This window comes from Mugil cephalus, chromosome 1, assembly GCF_022458985.1.
Source record: "Mugil cephalus isolate CIBA_MC_2020 chromosome 1, CIBA_Mcephalus_1.1, whole genome shotgun sequence".
NCBI classification, from domain to species: domain Eukaryota; kingdom Metazoa; phylum Chordata; class Actinopteri; order Mugiliformes; family Mugilidae; genus Mugil; species Mugil cephalus.
The window spans coordinates 44,448,911-44,470,068 of NC_061770.1; the positions used below are offsets into that span (position 1 = coordinate 44,448,911).

At 45.1% G+C, this 21,158-nt stretch overlaps 1 protein-coding gene across 2 annotated transcripts; it reads right to left on the bottom strand.

Annotated features, from left to right (window-relative positions):
- Nucleotides 1-3,473: 3,473 nt before the first annotated feature.
- Nucleotides 3,474-20,873, bottom strand: hdlbpb (high density lipoprotein binding protein b). Of its 2 annotated transcripts, XM_047584326.1 has the most exons (28): nt 20,741-20,873; nt 18,558-18,637; nt 17,590-17,691; nt 17,312-17,463; nt 16,954-17,169; nt 16,209-16,415; nt 15,326-15,541; nt 14,509-14,715; nt 13,110-13,217; nt 12,726-12,830; nt 11,668-11,746; nt 11,409-11,548; nt 11,215-11,319; nt 11,009-11,122; nt 10,833-10,919; nt 10,064-10,195; nt 9,703-9,921; nt 9,102-9,323; nt 8,804-9,022; nt 8,507-8,648; nt 8,182-8,309; nt 7,983-8,087; nt 7,706-7,840; nt 7,250-7,393; nt 6,989-7,168; nt 6,499-6,615; nt 6,224-6,382; nt 3,474-4,687 (listed from the first exon to the last, which is right to left on the bottom strand). In XM_047584326.1, exons 3-28 carry the CDS (start codon nt 17,663-17,665, stop codon nt 4,595-4,597), a joined length of 3,807 nt encoding a protein of 1,268 aa, XP_047440282.1. In that variant the 5' UTR covers nt 17,666-17,691; nt 18,558-18,637; nt 20,741-20,873; the 3' UTR covers nt 3,474-4,594. The 2 variants fall into 2 exon arrangements, with proteins under 2 accessions (XP_047440282.1, XP_047440283.1); XM_047584327.1 differs by lacking the exon at nt 20,741-20,873 and having other exon boundaries at nt 18,558-18,656.
- Between the last annotated feature and the right edge of the window lie 285 nt (nt 20,874-21,158).

Genomic DNA, 21,158 nt, shown 5'->3' on the forward strand with positions numbered 1-21,158 from the left:
ATTTTCAAACAGTATTTTTTTTTTTTTTTTTACTTTTACAAAGGTAAAAACAACTAATTGTTAACATAACCACCTCCACAATGTGCGGCTGTGTCTCGTTCCTATGGGAACCAACCGTAGGTGGGACTGTCTTGTTACTAAGCTAGCAACCTGCTAGCTTAGCATGACGGAGCAACAGCTAGCCTGATTAGCCAAGCGTAATAAAATATAAAATGTGGGCAGGTGTTATGTTGCGTTCACACTACTCAGCAGCTAAATCGATGTTCAAGTGCGCGTTGACGTCGTCGGTGACGCGACGGGTTGCCATGGTAACGGAGCGTTAATTTGCTGAGTCACCGTTGGTGCTCGTTGTCCGTGACGTCACCCATTTTACTTCTTTTTTTAATGACATGCACACAAAAATAACTGGAGTGCTGAAAGAAGTTGAAGCAATCTAAACTTTTAACTAGCACTTTGTGTCACCCACTTGTAGCTTGTAGCTGCTAGTGTGAACGTAGCATTAAAACTTATCAGGTACCTGATAGAGACTTCAGGAGTAACTGGTAAAATAGTTCCCCACTTTAAAAAAAAAAAAAAAAGCCAAGTTATTAATAATATGTTTTATGAGAAGTTGTAAGCGTTTTTTTTTTTTTTTTCCTTTATAGGATTCAATGCTAACTGTAGCTACGTGTTAGCTTACAAAGACAATGTTCTTTTACCGGTAGATAAATCTGGTTCCGACACCCATCAAGGTTTACGGCCCGATCCATCCATCCGATACGTCGAGTTGTTTGCATCCAGTGACTACGCTGGTGTTTACACGTGAATGTGAGTCTTTAGGGCTCTGCAGTTCTTTTACTCCGACATAATTGATTTACACTCATCAGATGTTTTTTTTGTTTTTAAAAAAAGGGTTTTTATGTGATCCACTTTCATTGATTGTATGTAAACAGCTTTCCACGATCCCTGTTGCCAACTTTGCTAAAAACCCGCTGCAGAATATGAAACCCCGACATTGTTCAAGGCACAGTTGTAATGAGTCAAACTCAGAAATGCTAATTTAAAGAAGCTCAGTCACCTTCTAAGAGCAGCTCTGATCTGACTGACGGGAGATCTAACGGGTTTGGCGGGGGGAGGGGAAACGTAAAAGAAAAACTTCCAATCAAAAATGTGAAAAGAAAAAAAAATATTATTATATGGGTTATTTACAGCCCAGTGCTGCTTTGTACAATTTAATTTGTATTTTCTTTTTTTTTGTTTGTTTTTTTTGTTTTTCTGTATGTTGCGTTGTACAGGCTGTTACATAACAAATCATATCTTCCTGATTTATAAAAAATAAACTGACAGACAGTATGCACAGAAAAAAATGATTGAAGAAGTGTTATTTCTTTTGGTGCCAAGAAGAAAAGACCAAACCTGCTGCTGCTTTTGGTTCCTTTTTTTCACATTTTATTTAGAGTAGGAAAAAAAAAAAAAAAAGTCCGGTCACTGACAAGTTATTGCAGCTTATTCAATCACATCTTTTTTTTCTCTTCTTTTCTCTTAAATGCCGTAGACTGATATCTCGTTAAGGCCAATAGTGGGAGTTTTGTTTCAGAAATGGCATCGACGAGGCCTTTTCAAACACATTTAAAATGCGGAGACTCGGCCGTGAGTTCAGCAGCTAAAAATAGACAGATGACTGGTTTGCTGTCCCACAAACAGTGCGATCTATAACTGTAGCTACGTGCAGACAGCGATCTGCTCTGTGATCCTGTTGGGTTGCATAGTCGGCTTCGTTTACTGTCAAGAGTCATTTCTGCACCAGCTTTGACTTTTAAGTTGGACCCTGAGTTTTTTTTTTTTTCTTCTTCTTCTTCTTCGTTCTCATGTCTGCTGGTCCTGAGCTTTTCTTCTCCTGACCCTTTAGCTGCATTTAAAGGGAATAGTTTGGGCATTTTTGAGTCGGATGAGAAGATCGGTGACGTGCGTGTGGCTTAGCCGACGGCCAATTAACACGGCATTAAGACTGGAGGCGGAAAGACACTACGAGCCAGAAGCCAATTAAAGGAAGAGCTGAATTCATTTTATTTTTAGTTCTACCCCTTTCAGACAAGGCCAATCAAAGTTTAAGTTGAGATTAAGTTTGGTTTAAAATCCACTGTGGGATTCGTGTCATGGCATCTGCAATCAAGTTAAATAAAGTAGCTACAATCATGAAAATGATGGAGACATTTTCAAAGAGCTTCCAAACGTTTTCCAATAAATCAAACAGCTTAATTTGTTAGAAATCACCTCGACTAAAGGGAACTCAGAGCAGTTCATTACTTTTAGAGGAACACAGGTCAAAAAAGCTGTAAATTAAACTAGTCTTTGTCCCTGATCTCTATTGTGCACCATCTTATCTATGTGTCTGAATTCAAATGCGACTTGTGAGCTACGACATTAGGTCGTAAGAAGTCGATATCACAAGAGGGCACCGCTCACATTAGTTGTCAGTTGTGGATTAGTTGTGGAAAAAATAGTGACTCCTTATAATGAGCCACGTTTAGCTGAACGGTTGTTGTCCAAGAAAACAGTAGATGACATCCCATAAAAAACAAAAATGGCTTCTTTTTTCTTTACAGATAAAATAAAACTTGATGTCTACCAAGCTTGATTGGTGTTCCAACAAACAATTATTTGTAAATTGATTAATCTTTAGATTAATTTACTCGATTAATCTTTAGATTAATTTACTCGATTAATCTTCAGATTAATTTACTCAATTAATTAGCAGCTGTGTTATTTATCTGAAAAAATGCAACATTTTTACACCATAACCTTCATGGGCATCATTTAGTTTTGTAGGTCCGTATATGCACAAACAAACTGCTTACAGCTTGTGAGAGGATTTGTCTGAATAATTAAAGCAAACAACGATAAAACCAATCAACAACCACTCAAAATACTGACGTTAATGTCTCGGTTTGAAGTTGTAAGGTGGCACGTGAGCTTGGGCCATTTAATTTTTGGTTATTTTCATCATTCGTGGAAGCGACAGCCTCAATAACATACACGTCGGCACATTTCAAGTCATTGTGTGAGTTGTCGTAGTCCGATATTAATCTCGTACAAAAGCCTCCTTTCACTGATCTTCTCATCCAAATCTCTAGCCTACAAAGCCTGTCCACACATTTCCAAAATGTTTAACTATTCCTTTAACACTCCAGGCACAAAGAAAGTTTAGTTAAACCGACTGAAGTCTGGGTCAGGCTACAATTTAGCAACAGGACACGTCGTTTTAAGTCTCAGAAATGGGAAAAGGAATAAGGGGCATCAAAGGTTTTTGCTACAAAATACCATGAACATACATGTGAAGCACTTGTGCGAGAGACAACGAAAGACGGAGGCGAGTTTCTTGTTTCGGGAGGAGGGGGGGTTGGATTTTAAGCAGCGAGTTTTAGTGACGAGCTGAGAGGGTTAAAAACCTCTGAGTGAGCTCTGAGAAGAGAGACAAACGGACAAAGACGGTGTAAAAGTTTGGTTCAGCTTCATTCAAATATACATCTTGACTTCCACGCGCACGCACATACATACGTACATACATAATCTTTCAAATATGCCAGAAACCAACAACAACAACAGAAAGAAAAAAAAAATCCCACACAGTTTAAAAAAATAGCGAAAAGTTCTTTGTACACTTAGACATAACAACATGATCCCAAACCCTGACGTACAGCATTCGCTCCCAAAGGTTGCAAGCTACAATGAGTGCTTCTTCTTCTTCTTTTTTTCTTTCTTTTTTTTTTAGTTTTTTATAAAAAACGCATGATCACAGTAGTTCAAATAAAATGGCTCCTTTTTTGAATAAATAAAATCGGTTGTGACAAAAACGACCTTCGATACAAACAATCAGACTTAACGCGTCTCCTTCGGGATTTCAAAACAGAGGCCGTTTCTGCTCCCGGCTCGGAAATAAAACTTAAAAGAAAACGGGATCTACAAACACTTGTGGGTGAAAAAAGCCTCTCCTGAACCCACCGACACGCACACCGAAACACACACACTGCTCACTGCCTCAGCTGCTGCACCACGTTAGAGACTGGAGAGGTGAGCCGTCGAGAGACCACCTCGTAAAAAGAAAACCTTAAAGGATGAATCCTTCTCGAGCTATAAAAACCGACTCCTCTCTTCGTACTTCCACGCCGACTCTTGTAGAACTGAAACTCTTCTTATGTACTGCAGTGAGGTGATTGTTTTGCAGGAGGAATGAAAGGGGACTGTTTTTTTTTTTTGTTTTTTTTTTGTTTTTTTGAAATGTTTCAGCAGGACCAGCAGCGGTGGTGCAACCGAGAGGCAGAGCGGGACAGCGAAACTATGAAAAGAGCACCTTAACACTCTTTTTTTTTTTCTCTCTCTCTCTCTCTCAGGGGGAGGAGGAGTTACTAAGAGAAAAGAAGGGATGGTTCTCCCTGGTTTCAATGTGGCTGGTTGTGGGAGAACAGTAGGGGCTCACAGAGAAAGAGAGACGAGAAGGGGGGAGGACACTAAAGGAGGAAGGGGAGGAAGGCGAGCAGCAATTTGATTAGAGATTTGTTTTGTCTCTCGTTGTCTACTTTACAGGAGTTTGTTTTTCCCCTCCGGGTGAGCAGCTTCAGAACTTCTTGGGACCCCAGGCGGACGTTTGCTTCGGGGCCACGCCCGTCCCGAACGTGGGGAAATCCTCAGCGCTGCTCATGTCGGGAGCCTGGGACGAACAGACGCACAGATCTGGTTAACACTTTGAAAGCGCGTCTGTCTGTATATGAAGATATCAAAGTATTCTGACATACTTCAGAGCTCCTCTCTAATTTTTCAACCATCAGAGCATCAAACTATCTTGTGGCCATTTAACCCTTTAAGACCTGAACATCCACCTGTGCATTAAAAAAAATCTTGCGGCATTTGAATTACCGTAACTCACCGACGGACAAAAATCAAAGTGTGGCTGAACACTGGGGAAAAAAAAATTGACTGTTGGCTGCAGGTTGGGAAGCAAACCACTGTGAGTTACGGTAATTCAAATATCGCATCCGTTAATGGATCACCGGCCATACGTTCAGGCTTTAAAGGGTTAAAAGGCATCTAGTAGAGCTGCGTATTATACTGGTTCACAGCGAATACCGCTATTGTTTTTGTTATAATATGAATTTTTAATATACCGGCATAGCGGTGTGTTTGATTACACAGTGTTCAGAACGCCGCACCACGAGACACCGTTTCAGACAGGAACAACACACATGATGCCACTGTGAGGCTGGTGAAGATGGAAAAGTCGGAAAAATGAAGCAGCAGAGCGAGAAGACCCTGAAGATGCGGAAGAACTTATTTATTTATTTATTTATTTATTTTTAGGGTGACCAGACGTCCTGGATTTCTGGGGACGGTCCCTGATTTTCAATGACCTGTCCTCCAAAGCTGTCCCCAATTTCAGCATTTTATAAATAAGAAAAAAATTGTTGCATGCAGACTACAGTTATTACGGTAACTGGTGGCGCTGCTATTGACGTTACAGAGAAAGAAGTTTAAAAAGGAATAAATAAGTCATAATAAATGAAACCGTAATTGTCCCCTTTTCTTCATCTTTCTTTCATCCTGATAACATTGGTTTACTTTTTTCTATTATTCTACAATATTTACTGATCATCACAGTAAAATAGTCCGTCCTTGGTCAATCTACTGCATTAATTCCTCTCTCAACCAGTAGAAAATGTTAAGAACACGTGATTAAAAATAAAAAATAAAAAATAAAATACTGTGATGCTGTCAGAATTCTGAAAAATACCGTGATATACAGGTCTAAGTGTCTCTTTACTAATGATGTCCCACTCTAATACCGAACTGCAACGAAATCAAAAGAAATCTTTGTCTTCTTCTTTGTCTTTTTATTTATCTGAACCAACCCCTACTGTTTACATCTGAGATACAATCCCCCAAGATGCACCTTAAAGTGTAAACAGGGTCATCAGCCATGTTCAGACCTGGTACCTGGTGTCCCAGTAGTTCACCTGTCTGAGAGGACGCTCTATAAATATCAGCCAAGAGGGACCCAAAGCTGTGACTTGGGCTGTTTATTTCATCTGGTTTCACACACGTTATTTTCATTATTTGCGTAACGAGCGTATGGAGACACGTTTTCATTCCAGGTGTGAACACGTGTACTGCATGTTTATGCCAGGTCTGAACAGGGGAAAAGAATCTGCTCCACATTTAATGTGTGATTAATAAAGTCAGCTAATCGCACCTTGTTTCCTGCTGCGTTCCAGGGGGCGTCCCGCACCACGAAGCCCTTAGCTGGACCTCCGCTGCTATCATCCAGTCCTCCCGCTCCCCCTCCTCCTCCGTAGCGAGATGGAGGCTTCATGTACGCCGCCAAGGTCTCCGTCTCCGTCACGCTGAGCATCTGAGGTGAGAGGAGAAGAGCGATTCCACTACCGAGGCATTTCTCTGATCTGAGCTGGGATACAGTTAGCGAGTAGGAGACATCCTGTTCTAGGACGTTTGCCACTGTGAACTCACGTATTCCTCCTCCAGGTTGAGCAGGTGATCAATAGCATTGTCGACAGTCTCAGGAAGGCCCGTCACCGTCACTTTGTCGGGCTCGTCGGAACCTGGCTGAGGGAACCGGATATCCACCTTGGAGAACCAGAGGAGAACGTCGCTGTAAAGCTGTCCAGAACTTTGGTGAAGTCACCCTTAGGTCACCTTAATAGTTTTAAGCTCAGTGAGGTGGCATGGGACAGCACCACCTCAGGACTCCACCTTAATCTCCACAAGTTTGAAGAACTAATGTTGTCCCAGACTGTAAACTTACTGACTTGTTGCTGTTAAGTTAGACATTTTAATACGGAGGTCTGTGGAGATCAACTCACGGTTGGAGACAGCCTCAAGTGGTCATTTGGAGAACTGCAGGTATAACTTTAAAGTCGCGATGTTGCTGCTTAAAAGACCAAAATATCGACCTGAACATACAGGGAAAGCTAAACTATGAACCAGCGTCCTGTCTAACCTTGAACTCCTCCATCAGCTTGCGGATGGCTTTGCCGCGGGCACCGATGATGCGAGCGTGGGTCCTCGGGTCCAGGTGGACGTCCTGGCTCACCATCTCCTGCAGCTCGGCCACCAGCTGCTGGATGGCCTGACGCGCCTCCTCCACGTTGCGCTCGTACCCCGAGATCACGATCAGATCCTGGGGGGGGGGGCGGAGGCGGAGGATGGGATGAGTTGAGAAAAGAGCAGCGAGGCTTAACAATCCAACACAAACACACACCTGCTGCTCGTCTCCTTTGTCGGGGAACTGGATGCTGACGTCGTGGTCTTTCCTGATCTGAGAGATGACGGCTCCTTTGCGTCCAATAATCTTGGGGTGAAACTTCGGATCCACGGACATGGTGACTTTAAAACTACGCAGGGCCTGAGAGGAGATGGAGAGGTTAGTGACATAATCCATCAGCCTTCAAACCAAACAGGTTTTTGCTTTAACGCTTCATTTCAAATAAATTTGTCTCCAATGACTCATTATTAAATAACCATGTTGAACAACTGAACGATATGTTGCCGGTCTAAAATTAAAAGATGTCAATTTACGTATGAATCATAAAGTCTTCTGAGCCATAATACGATATAGAAATAAGATGAAATTTTGTCACAAGAAGCAAAATGGAAAGACTCAAAAGGAGCAGGTCACAGAGTGACGATCACACGGTGAAGCACAAAGTGTTCGTACCCTGTCCTCCTGCTCGGCCTGCAGCTCTTTCACCCTCTCCAGCAGACCCTGTTTGGCTCGCTCCACGTGGGCGACCAGCCCCGTCACCTTGATCACGTCCAGCTGCTTCTCGGGCTGCGGCACCCAGATGTTCACCTGCAAACAAATAAACAAATAAATAAGATAAATAATAAATAAGATCTGTACACCAACTTAAAAAACTGCTCATAGTATAGATGTGAATCTTAAGCTGCAGTGTAAAACATGACCAGTAGATGGCACTAGAGCGTCCGCTCACCTCGTACTCCTCCATCATCTTCCTGATTCCACTGCCCTTCTGGCCGATGATGTAGCGGTGCAGCTCGTAAGAAACCTCGACGTCCTCCGTTATGGGCACCAAGGCCTGAAGGAGGGGACGACGACAGTGAGAGGAAATACAAAGCTACAACACGTGAGGCAAACATCAGACAGGCTCCACTGAAGTGAACGGTGCCTACCAGCAGGGCGGCTTTAGCCAGCTCACACTTTTCTGCTCGGCCCGAGATGCTGATAATGTCACACTTGCGGGGGACGAAGTCCGCCTCCGGACCGACCTCACCGTTCTCCTGCGGTGAAGACTCCTGACCTGCGAGTTTAACGGAAACCACGGAAATGAAACGAAATTATTCCTTCATGGCTGGGACTAAGATGCTGAAGAGGTTGGTAGAAAAACCTGAACTCTGTACTGATAACGATGCAACAATGAAATGCAACAAAACTACCTTTGCAGAATAACACTTCACAGCAGCAGCAGGTTAACATGTGGATTGTTGTGTTTCTAACCTGCAGCGCTGTCGTCCCTCTCGGGGAACTTGATTTGGACCTCGTGCTCCCTGGTGATGTGCTGGATGCGGCAGCCTTTAGGCCCCATGACGACTCGGTGGAAGCGCTGAGGGATGGCCACCTCCACGCTCACCTGGGACTCCTAGACGGTTACAACGACACCGAATGCCCTTATAGAAGTCCTGTTTCTATGACTTTCGCAATAATTAGATTTCTTTACTTTAAATTGACTTGAACAAAGATATTGATCCGTACAGGCGCCTCTTGCCTGAGGTCATTAATCTAAATGGCTCTTACCAAGTCCTCAATGATCTCTTGGATGCGTTTCTTCGCCGCCTCCACGCAGTCCTTTGCCCCCTTCAGAGTGACCCGCTGGCTGTTGGCTCCAGTGCGAGGGAAGCTCACGGCCACGCCGCCGTACTCCTCCGCCAGCTCCCGCAGCACCTGGCCTCGCCGACACACGAAGTGGCGGTGGTGGCGAACGTCCACCACCATGCTGTCCTCCACCACGTCGTCCTGGGGGAGGAGACAACCGGAGGGGTTTGCAACGGGTGCAAAGTCACTACTTCAGTGTCGCACAGGACAGAACGCGTACCAGGTTTTTGACCAGGCCTTCCAGCTCCTTCTGGGCCTGACGAACTGCTTCCTCTTTCCCCACGATGGTGATCAGCTCCTGCTCCGTGTCGTCGGCCGACGGGAAGATGATGCGGGCCCCCGTCTTGTCTCGCACCCGGCGAATGTTGGCTCCGCCCCGGCCGATCAAGAACTTGTGGTACTCGGGCTTGGCCTGCAGCTCGGCTGTGAAGTTGTTGACTTGCTGGAAACGGAAGGAAGTCGTTTTATTTTTGTCTTCATGTTCATTCACACTGCACTCTGTGTAACCCGGAGGTTGTCAAACTCATGTTAGTTCAGCCCATCACATCAGTAGTGGGCCGGACCAGCAACATAGCAGGATAATTACATATAAATAAAGACAACTCTGAAGTTTTTCCATTTTTTTTAGTGCAAAGAAAAACAAGTAAAGTAGGAGAATGTTATATTCAATGAACCATCTTTTAAAAAAATTCTAATTTCTTAAGAATAATAAGTGTAATTTGATCCAATTGTGGTGCAAAAAAAAAACAGATTAAAAATTAGAAATAACAGTGACTTTTAATAATAATTTTGCTTGTGGTCCAACCCTCCTTCAGACCCACCTTCTCTTCGGCCAGCTGCAGCAGCTGTTTCTTGGCTTTCTCCACCTCACCGGCAGGTCCCCTGATGGTGACCTTGTCCGAGCCGGAGCCCTCCGAGGGGAAGTGGATGTGGACGCCGCCGCAGTCCTCCATGATGGAGCGCACGAGGCAGCCTTTGGAGCCGATCAGAGAGTTGTGCAGCTTGGCTGGGATGGCGACCTCCGTCTCCTTAATGTTGGCCTGGAGTTTCAAGTTTTAAGACGAAGAAGAACACGTCAGCGCGCTAGCACCTGTTTTTATATTGTTTGGTAATGTCTCAATATTTTTAGTCAAATCCATTGTTTTGAGAAATAATTTAAAGTGATTTTCTCAGGTGTCTCACCAGTTCTCTCTGGATGGAGAGGATTCGATCTCTGGCTGCCTCACAGTTGCTCTTCTTCCCCGTGATGACGATCATCTCAGAGTTGCTGTTCTCCGTTGGCAGGTCGATCTTGGTGTTCGTCTCTTCACGAATCTAGTGGCGTAAACATCTCCAATTATTTTCTGCCTCAAATGTAAAAACAACACTATTCTGACAACAGTCTGACGAAGAGATCGACTGATATATCAGGGCCGATATTTGCGTTTACTGGTATCAGTATCAGATTTACAGACAGGCGCATCCACAGGCAGCCCTGTGCTGCTGGAGACACTGCAGACTGTGCAGCCCATACATTGACCCTCCCCCACTAGTAGAGTGTGTGCACTCCATAAAATAACAATTGAAAAAAAAAGTTTTTCTTTTGATCTTTTTTTTACAGTTACCAAACAAAGATCTATTTATCTATTTACTTTATCACTCAGCACCAACACATTACCGTCATTAGCAAAAGCCCTAACTTGTACTGTTGTTGTTAAGTAGGAGTTTTGCTAGCTGACGTTTCTGACCTTAGCATCGCCCTCCTGCTAGTGCTCTACCACTTTTTACCTGTTTATCTTTTATTCTGTATGCATAAGAGCTTTAAATTTTCTTTTGAGTTCAATAAATGTCCATGTTTTTGGTTAAATGGAGGAAGAAAAAGCAGCGTGTGGATGTAGAAAAAATCCATATCGGTCGATCTCTAGTCTGAAGTGCTCATTTGACCCGATTTCATCTTTAAAAGCCTCCTCACCTTTTTGATGTTGGCGCCGCCTTTACCGATTATGTTCTTGTGAAACTGCTTAAATATGGGGACCGAGAGCGAGAAGCTGTTCTCAATCTACAAAAGAAGGGAAAGTGCGGTGAAGTCGAGCGTGGAGGCACAGAGACAGACAGACAGACTGACTGTAATGTGAGTCTGGGTCGTACCAGGTCTGCAATAATTTTCTGGAGAAACTTGGCACATTTCTCCACCTCGTTCTTCGGCCCCCTCAGCTGGACAATGTCACTCTTCTGTGCCGGGTCGGGGAAATTAATAATGACCTGAAAGAGAGCGAGACGATACTTCAATTAAATTAGAGTCGAGTCAAGACAAAATGATTTTACAAGCGATGATAAGGAGACAGGTGGGTCACCTCGGGAAACTTGTCTCGGACTTCTTTGATCTTCTCTCCTTTCTGTCCGATGATTGTCCGATGGAACTTCTGCTCCACGATCAGGTCTTTGGTGCGCTCGTTTTCCTGGAATCATGTGACAAATGAGCCTCTTTTTATGAGATCCAGCTGGATTAAATTAACCAATGCAACCAAAGCTCGGACCCCGTCCGCACCATTCTCTGGACCATCTCGATGAGCTCCCTGCGGGCCAGCTGCACCCCTTTGGGGTCGCCCTCGATTCGGACCAGACCGCTGCGCTCCGAGTCCTGAGGGATTCGTACCGACACTTTGTACTGCTCCTTGATCCGGTTGACTGCAGGGAGGATGGAGGAGAAGGAAGCAGGAAGAGGAGGATGACGCGGCAGAATGGAAGGAAGCAAGTTAACTTTAACACCACAGGGTTGATCCCTTGTCTCCTACTATCCTACTCACTGTTGGCTCCGTTCTTTCCTATGAGGTGCCTGTGAAAGCGCTGGTCTATGATGACTTCAGTGTAGTCCATCCTCACCAGCTGGACAAAGACACAGAGACACGGGGGGGAGATTTAGGAATGAATTCACACACCGTTAAAGGAATCTGACTAAATCCGTTTCTCTTCTGTCCCCTTGTGTTTTCACTACTCAGGCCACTCAGAGAGTCACCGCTGAAGCGCTGCTCACGCGCTCGTTGATGCTACATAGTCATCTGTTTAAAAATGAAACAGTGAAACGCGCTATATGGATGAGTCACCGCCTCATATAACCGGCTGAGACGGTGTGTCTGACACCGTTAGTCTGAACACAGCACGGCACAACAAAGACTGAAGTCATTTAAAGTTTGAATATTTGGAAACCACAGTTTCTTAAAACACAGGGTGATTTTTAACGCTCTAAGACCGAACCATTCGCCTGCGCATAAACAAAAGCTTGTGGAATTTGAATTACCGTAAGTCACTGTGGTTTGCTCTGTTGACAAAAGTGTGGCTGAACATCGGGAAGTTGCGCTTGCTGGGGAAAAAAGCTGCCATTACGGTAACGATGACACAAAGATGTTGGCTACAGGTTGAGAAGCGACGCAAGACCGGGGAGACCCAGGAAGAGAGAGCTGTTTGAAGTTAGTTATACCCTTGAGATGTCACAAAGGTCCAAACAAAAGCAACAACTTCGCAGTGTTCAGCTACACTTTGAATACTGTCAACAGAGCAAACCACTGCGAGTTACGGTAATTCAAACACAGCGGCTTTAATTTATCGGCTTTAATCAGTCCAGGCTTTAAAGGGTTAAAATTCACTTTCAAATTCATGTTGAAAACACGACAATATATTTAGTTCACACAATGTAAAAGGTACATCATTATTTTTCCATAATAATTATTTTCATTATTATATCACAGTTTAAAGCCGCTACTATCGTAGGTAGTTTATTTAAATGTGTGTATAAATCTAGCTGTGTGTGTGTGTGTGTGTGTGTGTGTGTGTGTGTGTGTGTGTGTGTGTGTGTGTCCATACTGACCAGGTCCTTGATGATCTCTTGTATCTGGGCCTGAGCCTGCTCCACCTCTTCTGTGGGCCCCTCGAGACTGATGCGCTCCTCACCGTCGGTAAACTCTATGTGAACCTGCACACGAGTGAAGACGACCCAGTTAGAGAGCGCTCTCTGCTGCCTCCTCCTGCACCGATTCTCCACAGTGTCACACTTCATTAGACGCGTCTCAGCTGAGGCGCCGACTCAAGTCCTCCTCTACAGTCACTTTTACCCCTTTGATCATTTTTGTTTTTGGTTTTATTGGTCTTATTCTAACAAGACGCCACATCCTGCAAATGTAGTAGAGCGTAAACAGGATGCGATTGTGTTAACCTAACTCACGTCCCCTCCTCTCCTCTCATCTTTTCTTACCCGTGGTAGCTGCTGTGTAATCCGCCCGATGTTCTGTCCTTTCTTCCCGATGATGAAGCGGTGGAGCCAGGCAGGAGCAGTCACCTCCACCACCATCACACTCTTAGCCTGGGGTTGAGACAAGGTATGCATTAACTCACAGAGGTCTCACACATCTCAACAGTCACAACCTACAGGTAACAGCTCCTCTCACAGGGCTTTACACAAGCCATGCAGCCCACTACACAATTAAGTCCAGCCGGCTACTTTAATGACCATTATGTTTATAGCCCACAGGCTCTAAATACTCATTTTAATAAAATTAAATGTTAATCTAACGGACCGGCAATAATGTCGAACTGAACCGCACTCATTTAAGTTGTGATTCGCGCTGCTTGTACCGATAATAAACCACAAATTACTCTGATCACTCGGCCCCGACATGCGCTGTGTCTGTGTGTGTGTGTGTGTGTGTGTGTGTGTGCGCTCAGAGGAGTCAGCAGTGCGTCGGAGGAGACGTCGTAGGGGACAGAAGCAGAGATGATGCTTATTTTTGTGTCCGGTAAACCAGTCTTCTCATCACGTGCCGGCATCAAAAGACACCGTTGGTTGTAAATGAAACCAGACGGAGCCGTTAGAGTGTGTTTTCATTAGTTACAAAGTGAGAAACGTTCGCCCAGTGTTTAATTGTGTTGTCACCACTTCAGGCCGTTGGCGTCGTTAATTCATAGCGTGAATGTGTCACACACCGAAATTAAGATATTAAGCCCAGAACGCCTCATCATGCAATATGTGAGCTTGTATAGCCTGTTATGGATTATCTGTTATCTATTATAATTATTATCTATTATTTATAATTTTTGGGACTCATTCTAGATTTGAATGATATTTAACTTTTATTTCAGTTTACTACCATGTTTCAATGAAAAACAAATATGAATATGGTGTTATTATTATTATTATTATTATTATTATTATTACATTTAAGACCAGTGTATATGATCGTGGCATTTACTCTTTGCTCACCTGAACAACTTTAAATGATGACAATATTAACAAAGTATCCAAAACAAAACACACACATTCCTTTTACAGTATATTAAGAAATCGTAAACAGATTAACAATGGATCTTTTCTTCCCATGGACACATTTGCCTTAATGCTCCATTCTAAGTTCATTATGTCAAGTGATGGGGTTTGATGACGCCTTCTCTCAATGGTGCCAATGTCTTTGCTGTCCTGATACATTAAATATCTAATATATCAAAATCAAAAAGAAAGTATGTGGTGTCTTGGTAGCGTTTGGCCCCCACCTCTCTGCTTTACCTGATCTAATAAAGGCAAAACACATTATATAGAAACAACACCTCCTCCTATCTCAATCCGTTATTACAACATTTTCTCCATCCTCCCTCCTCACCTTGGCGTAGACCTGCGTCAGCGCCGGCCCCAGTTTGTCCGGCTCCCCTCTGAGGATGATGGTCTCTGAGCCCGAGTCCAAGGGGGGCATCTCCACGGACACCCCCGTGGCCTCCAGGATCTCCTGCAGGGTGTTGCCCTTCGGACCTATGATGTACTTGTGCTGGGACTTCTTCACCTCCACGGAGATGGTCGTGGTCTTCCTTTTCTGCGAGGCGGAGAAGGGCAAGATCAAAACCGGAAAAACACGAACGCGGCAGGAGGAATGAACGGAAACGGGGAGGAGACGGAAGGAGGCGGGAGCGGATGGGAAAGACGAAAAAGGAGACGCGGGGGCCGAACGGACGCGGAGCCTGAAAAGTTTTCGCCTCTCATAAATATGCACTAAATGACATTAGCATTCTCATCCTGTTGTTCTCTGGCGAAATCCAATTTTCTCTCCGCATTATCTCCGGGCTTGTCTATCACCGGGTCTCATCTGGTACGAGCGCACGCTTCCTCTCAGTGGTTCACTCATCCGTCTCATGTAGCTTCTTTTAAACTTCTGGAGAGACGGCCAGCGCCAGCGACGCAGAAAACAGCCCCGATAAAAGCCCCTTTCAATCCAGAACAAAACACCTTTGCTACCTTTGCTAGTAAACAAAGCAGATAAAGAAAGTTTTTTTTTTATCTGCAATGTTATCCAAACCGGCCTGATCACAGCAAGGCATCCTGGGTAAAAGCAAGTCTAGCACAGACTATAGTTGAAATTTTTGTGAAAAAGACAAAAACATGTGCAGAAAAAGAGAGAGACCATTAGCGGCGCTGCGTGATCTCACCTTGTCGTCGTAGATGGCTCGAATGCGGTTGAGCGCCAGCGCGACGGCCTCCTTCTCCCCCGTGATGACGATCTCGTCCTTGGGCAGGCTGGGCGGCGGGATGCTGATGCGGGCGCCCGTCTCCTGGCTCAGCTCCTGCACCAGCCGGTTGTGGGCGCCAGCGATGAAGGGGTGGAAGGCCTTCTCCAGGCACAGACGCTCCACGGCACGCTTATCCTGGTGAGTGGGCGGGCGTGTGGAGGAGGAGGAGGAAGAGGAGGAGGAGGAGGAACACGGCAAACAGAAGAGTTCAACGGAACGTGAGCAGAATGTGTAATTATCGGTTTTCAGGACGGCGCCGTAATTACAGGGTTCATGCAGCATCCGTAACAAATTAATTAATAAAACGTGAGGTAATTTTTACAACCAGACAATTTTAGTCTGGCTCAGGCGACATCAGGGCTAATTACCACCACTTAAGATGTGTAATTACACCAATTAACCTTTAAGATGTGGTTGGGATTCAACAGCATTTTACTGAATAATCGATCAGTTCTCTTATCGAATCCTATAAAACTCAGCTTTTATTGAGTCATAAACAACTACAACTCAATGATTCAGTCATCTTCTCAGCAGCTAATTAATAAATTTCACAACTCGATTCAACAGTGTGAAAATTAGATGAGCATCACAAGACAATAAGCTAATTAATATCGATCATTGTGGCTCATTGGAACGAAGCAGATTCAACATACAGACTCTGCACAAGCTACCTGATCCACACGACGGAGGCTCCATTCTGTAGAGCCACAAAAACACAGACTAAAGTTCAGCTACATCTCAGATGACCTATCGTAACTCCAAAGGCGCGAAGCGCGACCGTTGAACGCCGATGACCGCTCACCTGCTCGGCCGAGATGAGCAGGATCTCGTGGCGAGCCTTCTCGATGCCCTCCTTGGTGCCGGTGATGCGGATGTTGGCGCTGGGGTCGTCGGGGCGTGGAATAGCGATCTTGGTGGCGGTCTTCAGTTCCAGCTCCTGCAGCTTCTCGCCGTTCTTGCCGATGACGAAGCGGTGGTGCTCCTTGGGGATGGCGACCGTGGCCGACGCCTGGAGGAGGAGGAGAAGAAAGTTTCAGGAAGAAAGAGTGTCAGGTCTGCGTCGTTTCGAAGTGGAAACAAGCAATTAATTATAAGATGTTGCATGAGTTGATGTGACGGGCGCTTTATGGAGTTCTGTGGCGAAAGGCGGTAATTGGACGAATCGGAATCGATGAATGCGAGTTTTCAGTGAAGAAGGTAAACAAACACAAAAGCGCTCGACCTTGCGAGGAGGACAAAGTGTTTTTTCTGCACTTTTATATCAATAACTGCAGCTCAGCTAAACAAGCGAACCTCGGGGCACCAACTGGAGCGGAAATCAGCATGTTTGCTGCTGAAGCCCAGAAAGGCCACCCTGGGGAGCTGACGGCCATTTTTCAGCTCAACTTTCTGTCCTAAACCGACCTGCCTGCACAGTGGGGATTATTCAAGCTGCTGCCACTGCTGCTACTGTTTACCATCTCGGTATATTACTCAACCTTCTAGGATTAAGAGCTGTAATATGAATCTGAGAGGACTGGACCGCGGTTCGGCGGTGGGGAACTCACCTGAGTCTGCAGGCGAGCCACGATTTCCTTGCGAGCCTTCATGACGGAGTCCAGTTTGCCGGTGACCATGATGGACAGGCCCTGGTCTTTGGCCAGGGACAGCTCGATGTGCGCCCCGGTCCGCTGCATGATGTCCAAGCACACTTTGGCCTCCTCGCCCTCCCCGAACTGGCTGTTGTCCTTGTAGCGGCGCTCCTCCAGGGGGACGTGGAACACCTGAGCAGAGACGGATTCGGAGGGAAGAGGTTCAAGTTGCAGGGAAAAGCGTGTCGACGTTCCGCTGAACCACAGCTGAAAATACTTGCAAAAAGACACGTGAAACAACTGTAACATCAGTATACTACAGCGGCTTCCTGACCTGCGTGATGACAGAAGCTTTAATGGGTCTGATCTTGCCCCCCCACACCGACGCTGGTTCCCCGGCCTTCTCCCCTGGTGCCCCCTTCTCCGGCAGAGGAGGGAAGGCCTCCAGGTAGGTAGGGATGTAGGCCTCATCCTCCGGGACGCAGCCTGGTCCAGAGAGAGAGAGAGAGGCGTAAAGGTAAGGACACAGGAAGACAAACACCGTGGACAGGAGCCGGTGAATGAGACGAGAACGCTGCGAGGGAAGACAAGCAGATGATCGCCGGATGTTACCTGCTATCTCCTGGTCCTTGAGGCCGCTGCGATGCTCTGCAAAGCTCTCCGGGGTCAACACTGCCACTGAGCTCATAGTTCAAGACTTATTCCACTATTCCACTGCAGTAGAAAAAAATGGAAAGAAATGAGAGTCGCTGCAGACGCATGAAACTTCAGGTGAGCGACGCACAGCGCGAGTCTCTTCCCTCCTTCGACTGCACCCGGTGCTTCTCTAGGACTGCGTTAGAAAAGCCCCCGACGGACGACGTGGCCTCTGTGCCACTGCTGCGCTGCAACCATCGCGCTCGCTGCACCCGAGATGCTCCAATTAACACTTTACAAGCCTCAGACAAACACACGGTGCCACAAAAGCCTCGGGGACGGGGTTATCACGAGTCAAACGCTGAGAGACATCCAACGCTCGCTCTACGAGCTACCAGCTAATCATGTCTCCTCACATTATAAAGCAAACAACTAAAATAAAACTTTTACTTTGTTTTTGTAAAAGACCAGTTTTGTGAACACTGTATGGACAAAAAAAGAGATAATATCACTATGTCTTCTTAAAAATCAGTTACGAGCACTTAAAATCTGTCTCTAATGAAAGTTTGCATCTCTCACTTCTTTTCTATCTTTAAGATAAAGTCAAACAATGCGAATTATTCTTCAGCCTTTTTAGGAGGATAGAAATATAGAATGTTTTTTTTCTTCTTTTTCATCACTTATAAACATGCATCTAAATCTACCCGCTTGCCGAGCGATGATCTGATCTAGAGGAGCACGTTAGAGAAATTTTGTTGTTATCTAACATCTGTTAAATGTGGCTGTTCCCTCGTCATGCCAGCAAATATATCACCAAAGCATCTCTAAAACCACATAAAGTGTACATGCACTTGAAACATGCATTTCAAGGGGTATGAAGTAAGTCGTGTGGGACACATTTAAGGATGCGGTAAGAGTAATGCACAGAGGGAGCCCAGGCTTACCTGCGAAAGGTCAATTGCCAGAGAGTCCGTCCAGTTAGCGGCTACCGTAGGCGCTTCAGTGTGAGTGTGTGTTTCAGCTCCTGGATGCACAGGAGGAGAAGAGGGACTGGAAGTGAACACTGTAAATCAAAAAGGTTCTTCAGCACGGAGGCTGGATTAATACTGTAAACACCCACACTGCACTGCACCTTAAACTGTCTGGACGTGATTCACCCTCCTCCTTTTCCCTCCCTCCCAGCTCCTCCTCAACTCCCCTCCTCTGTTATTTCGCAAATGCAATAGCTCAGGGAGTTTGAGAGCAAATAGTATAAAAACTAACATAAAAAAAAATAAAACACGATGCATTTCACATTCTCTCCAATTAGTTTGTAAGTTAGAGCCGCTGGCATCTTATATCGGGTTCACGCTGGGTTTAATAACTTCAGACATTAAAAAGTAATATTGCGCTGCCAAAGATTGTCCAACTTCTAATCAAGACATCTGGAGAAAGACGCACAAGATAACCCCAAGAAATCTTTATTTTATATCACAAAGAAGAGCCACAACGAGCGAAGGCAGAAGATATTACAACCAAATAGTACAGGAGCTGATTACAACTATTTTATAGCGACGTACACAGAAATAGAAAGGAAACTTAAGTAGTAGTATTTGAGTAAGGTGTGTGTTTAAGCTCATTTTAATACTGTTCTGCCACATTTCATGCAAATACATTGTATTTTTTAATTATTCACATTTATTGGACAACAATAATCATCTCGCAAACTAAAACTATGCGTGCACATCCTTTACAAAGCTCAGAAAGTATGACGTATATATGTATGGAAACACACACACACAGTTACAAGTGCAAGTTCCCTTTTTATTTCCTGCAGAGCAAGTTTGAAGCACACTATTGTGTCTGCATCCTGGGCAGGCTTTCATCCTCGCTAAAGTCAACTACAGCATAGACCGGACTGCCGACGCTAGAGCCGAATGACTGCAGAGGATCATCTGAACGTGTCTGAATATTGGTCCGTTTGTGTCTCTGTAATTTGTGTCTTTAATTAGACAAAGCTCATAATTGGCAGTTCATCAGGTGGAGTTTGGTTGAGTGTGTGAACACCTGTTCCCTCATGGAGAATGGCCGTGATATTGCTCAAGTTAAGGGTTTTTAAGCAGATTACAGACACATTATTGCACCAAAAAGTGTCTTTATTATACTAAATACTAAAAGAATTATTACTTTATTAAATAGTGCAGACTAAGCCGGACATTGTCAGAAACTACTCAGTATTTAAGACCAACTTAAGCACGTTTGTGATGTCCTGAAGTTTCCTCATCACCACTTACAACAGCATATTAATAAAATGAAATTAGCTCTCCTTTAGCCAAAGTTAGGTGTCAAATGACAACATGAATGCAGCTGCAACAATTAATTGTTATCACAGTGTAATGTTGAGGTCAGTGTCCTATTTGAGCACAATTACTTGTACATTTTGAGGCTAACTGGTGGCTAGGCTAAGTGGATTGAGTGGAAATGGATTATCTTTGTATTGTGTTGTTTTGTATTTCAGCATATAATCCATCGTAAGGAGGTTAAATAGGCAGCCACAGTTTAACCACAAGTCTCCCATTGCCGGTCGCCTCCGTTAGGCTGCTTAACGGAGGGAAGGGACCGAGAAACCCAGAAGGAAACAAAGAACTTCCTCATCAAAACGCCGCTTACTGCTCACGCGGCGGTGGAGCTCACTATCCGTCAGCAGCTCCGTGCACATGAATAAGAAATGCGTTAAATACGAAATGCATGCATGTGAATCAATCAATCCATCCGTGCACGCACGGCTAACAGCGGCTAACACCTCCCTCTGCAGCTGACCACCAGCGTCTCTACCGCTAGCATGAGGATGAACTGCATGGCTGGTCCGCAGGCACAAAGCCGGGTTTGCTAAGCTAACCAACATCGTTATGGGCCGACCTCAGGCAGAGATGATTAGGCGCAAGGACCTTCTGATAATCGGCTAAAAAAACAAGCCAGACGGACAGATAACCAGCTCCAGCTCCAGGCTGCTATCTCCGGGGGCGCTAACCTCGCTATCCCCGGCCGCTTCCCATTAGCGCGCCGCCGTAACTAAACTCTTATTTCCTGACAACGCGTTCACATTTTGGATAAAAATGTGCAGGTAGAATAAAGAGAGAAATCCTACCTTTCAGAGAGAAAATGTAACGGAGGGTGTGTGTTTGACAGGTGATGGTGTAAACACAGATGTGATTGGTCTAGGAGCATTTCCTCCGCCGGCGGAGCGATACAACCGTGCACTGCGTCCCCCCCGACTATAAAGGAAATGCCGCAGTGTATCTTTGCGCAACAGGAGCATCCAGGTGAAATAGGTCCTCGTGATACAGAGCTCCCACTCTGCTAACTCGAGTTTTGCATTTAGCTGTAAAAGACTAAGATGTGGCTTCCGGAGTTATTGTCGATAAGCCAGATACTGTCTCAAGTTAGCTGTCCTCGCCACAGTCTGACGTCCATCAAACCGGCCGGGTCTACTTCTCATTCATAGAGGCCCGTATGCTCTTCATTAGAGAGCACACCGCTCTTCTCCTGAAGTTATACACAGGCTG

What these genes read in the sequence shown, in the direction of transcription:
- hdlbpb (XM_047584326.1), bottom strand. Translation starts at nt 17,665, where the DNA reads ATGAGCTCAGTGGCAGTGTTGACCCCGGAGAGCTTTGCAGAGCATCGC. An exon ending in GAGCCATCTACGACGACAAG is followed by an intron (nt 14,716 to 15,325) that starts GTGAGATCACGC and finishes TCCGCCTCGCAG; the next exon opens with AAAAGGAAGACCACGACCAT. An exon ending in TCTCCATCCAGAGAGAACTG is followed by an intron (nt 9,922 to 10,063) that starts GTGAGACACCTG and finishes TTGAAACTCCAG; the next exon opens with GCCAACATTAAGGAGACGGA.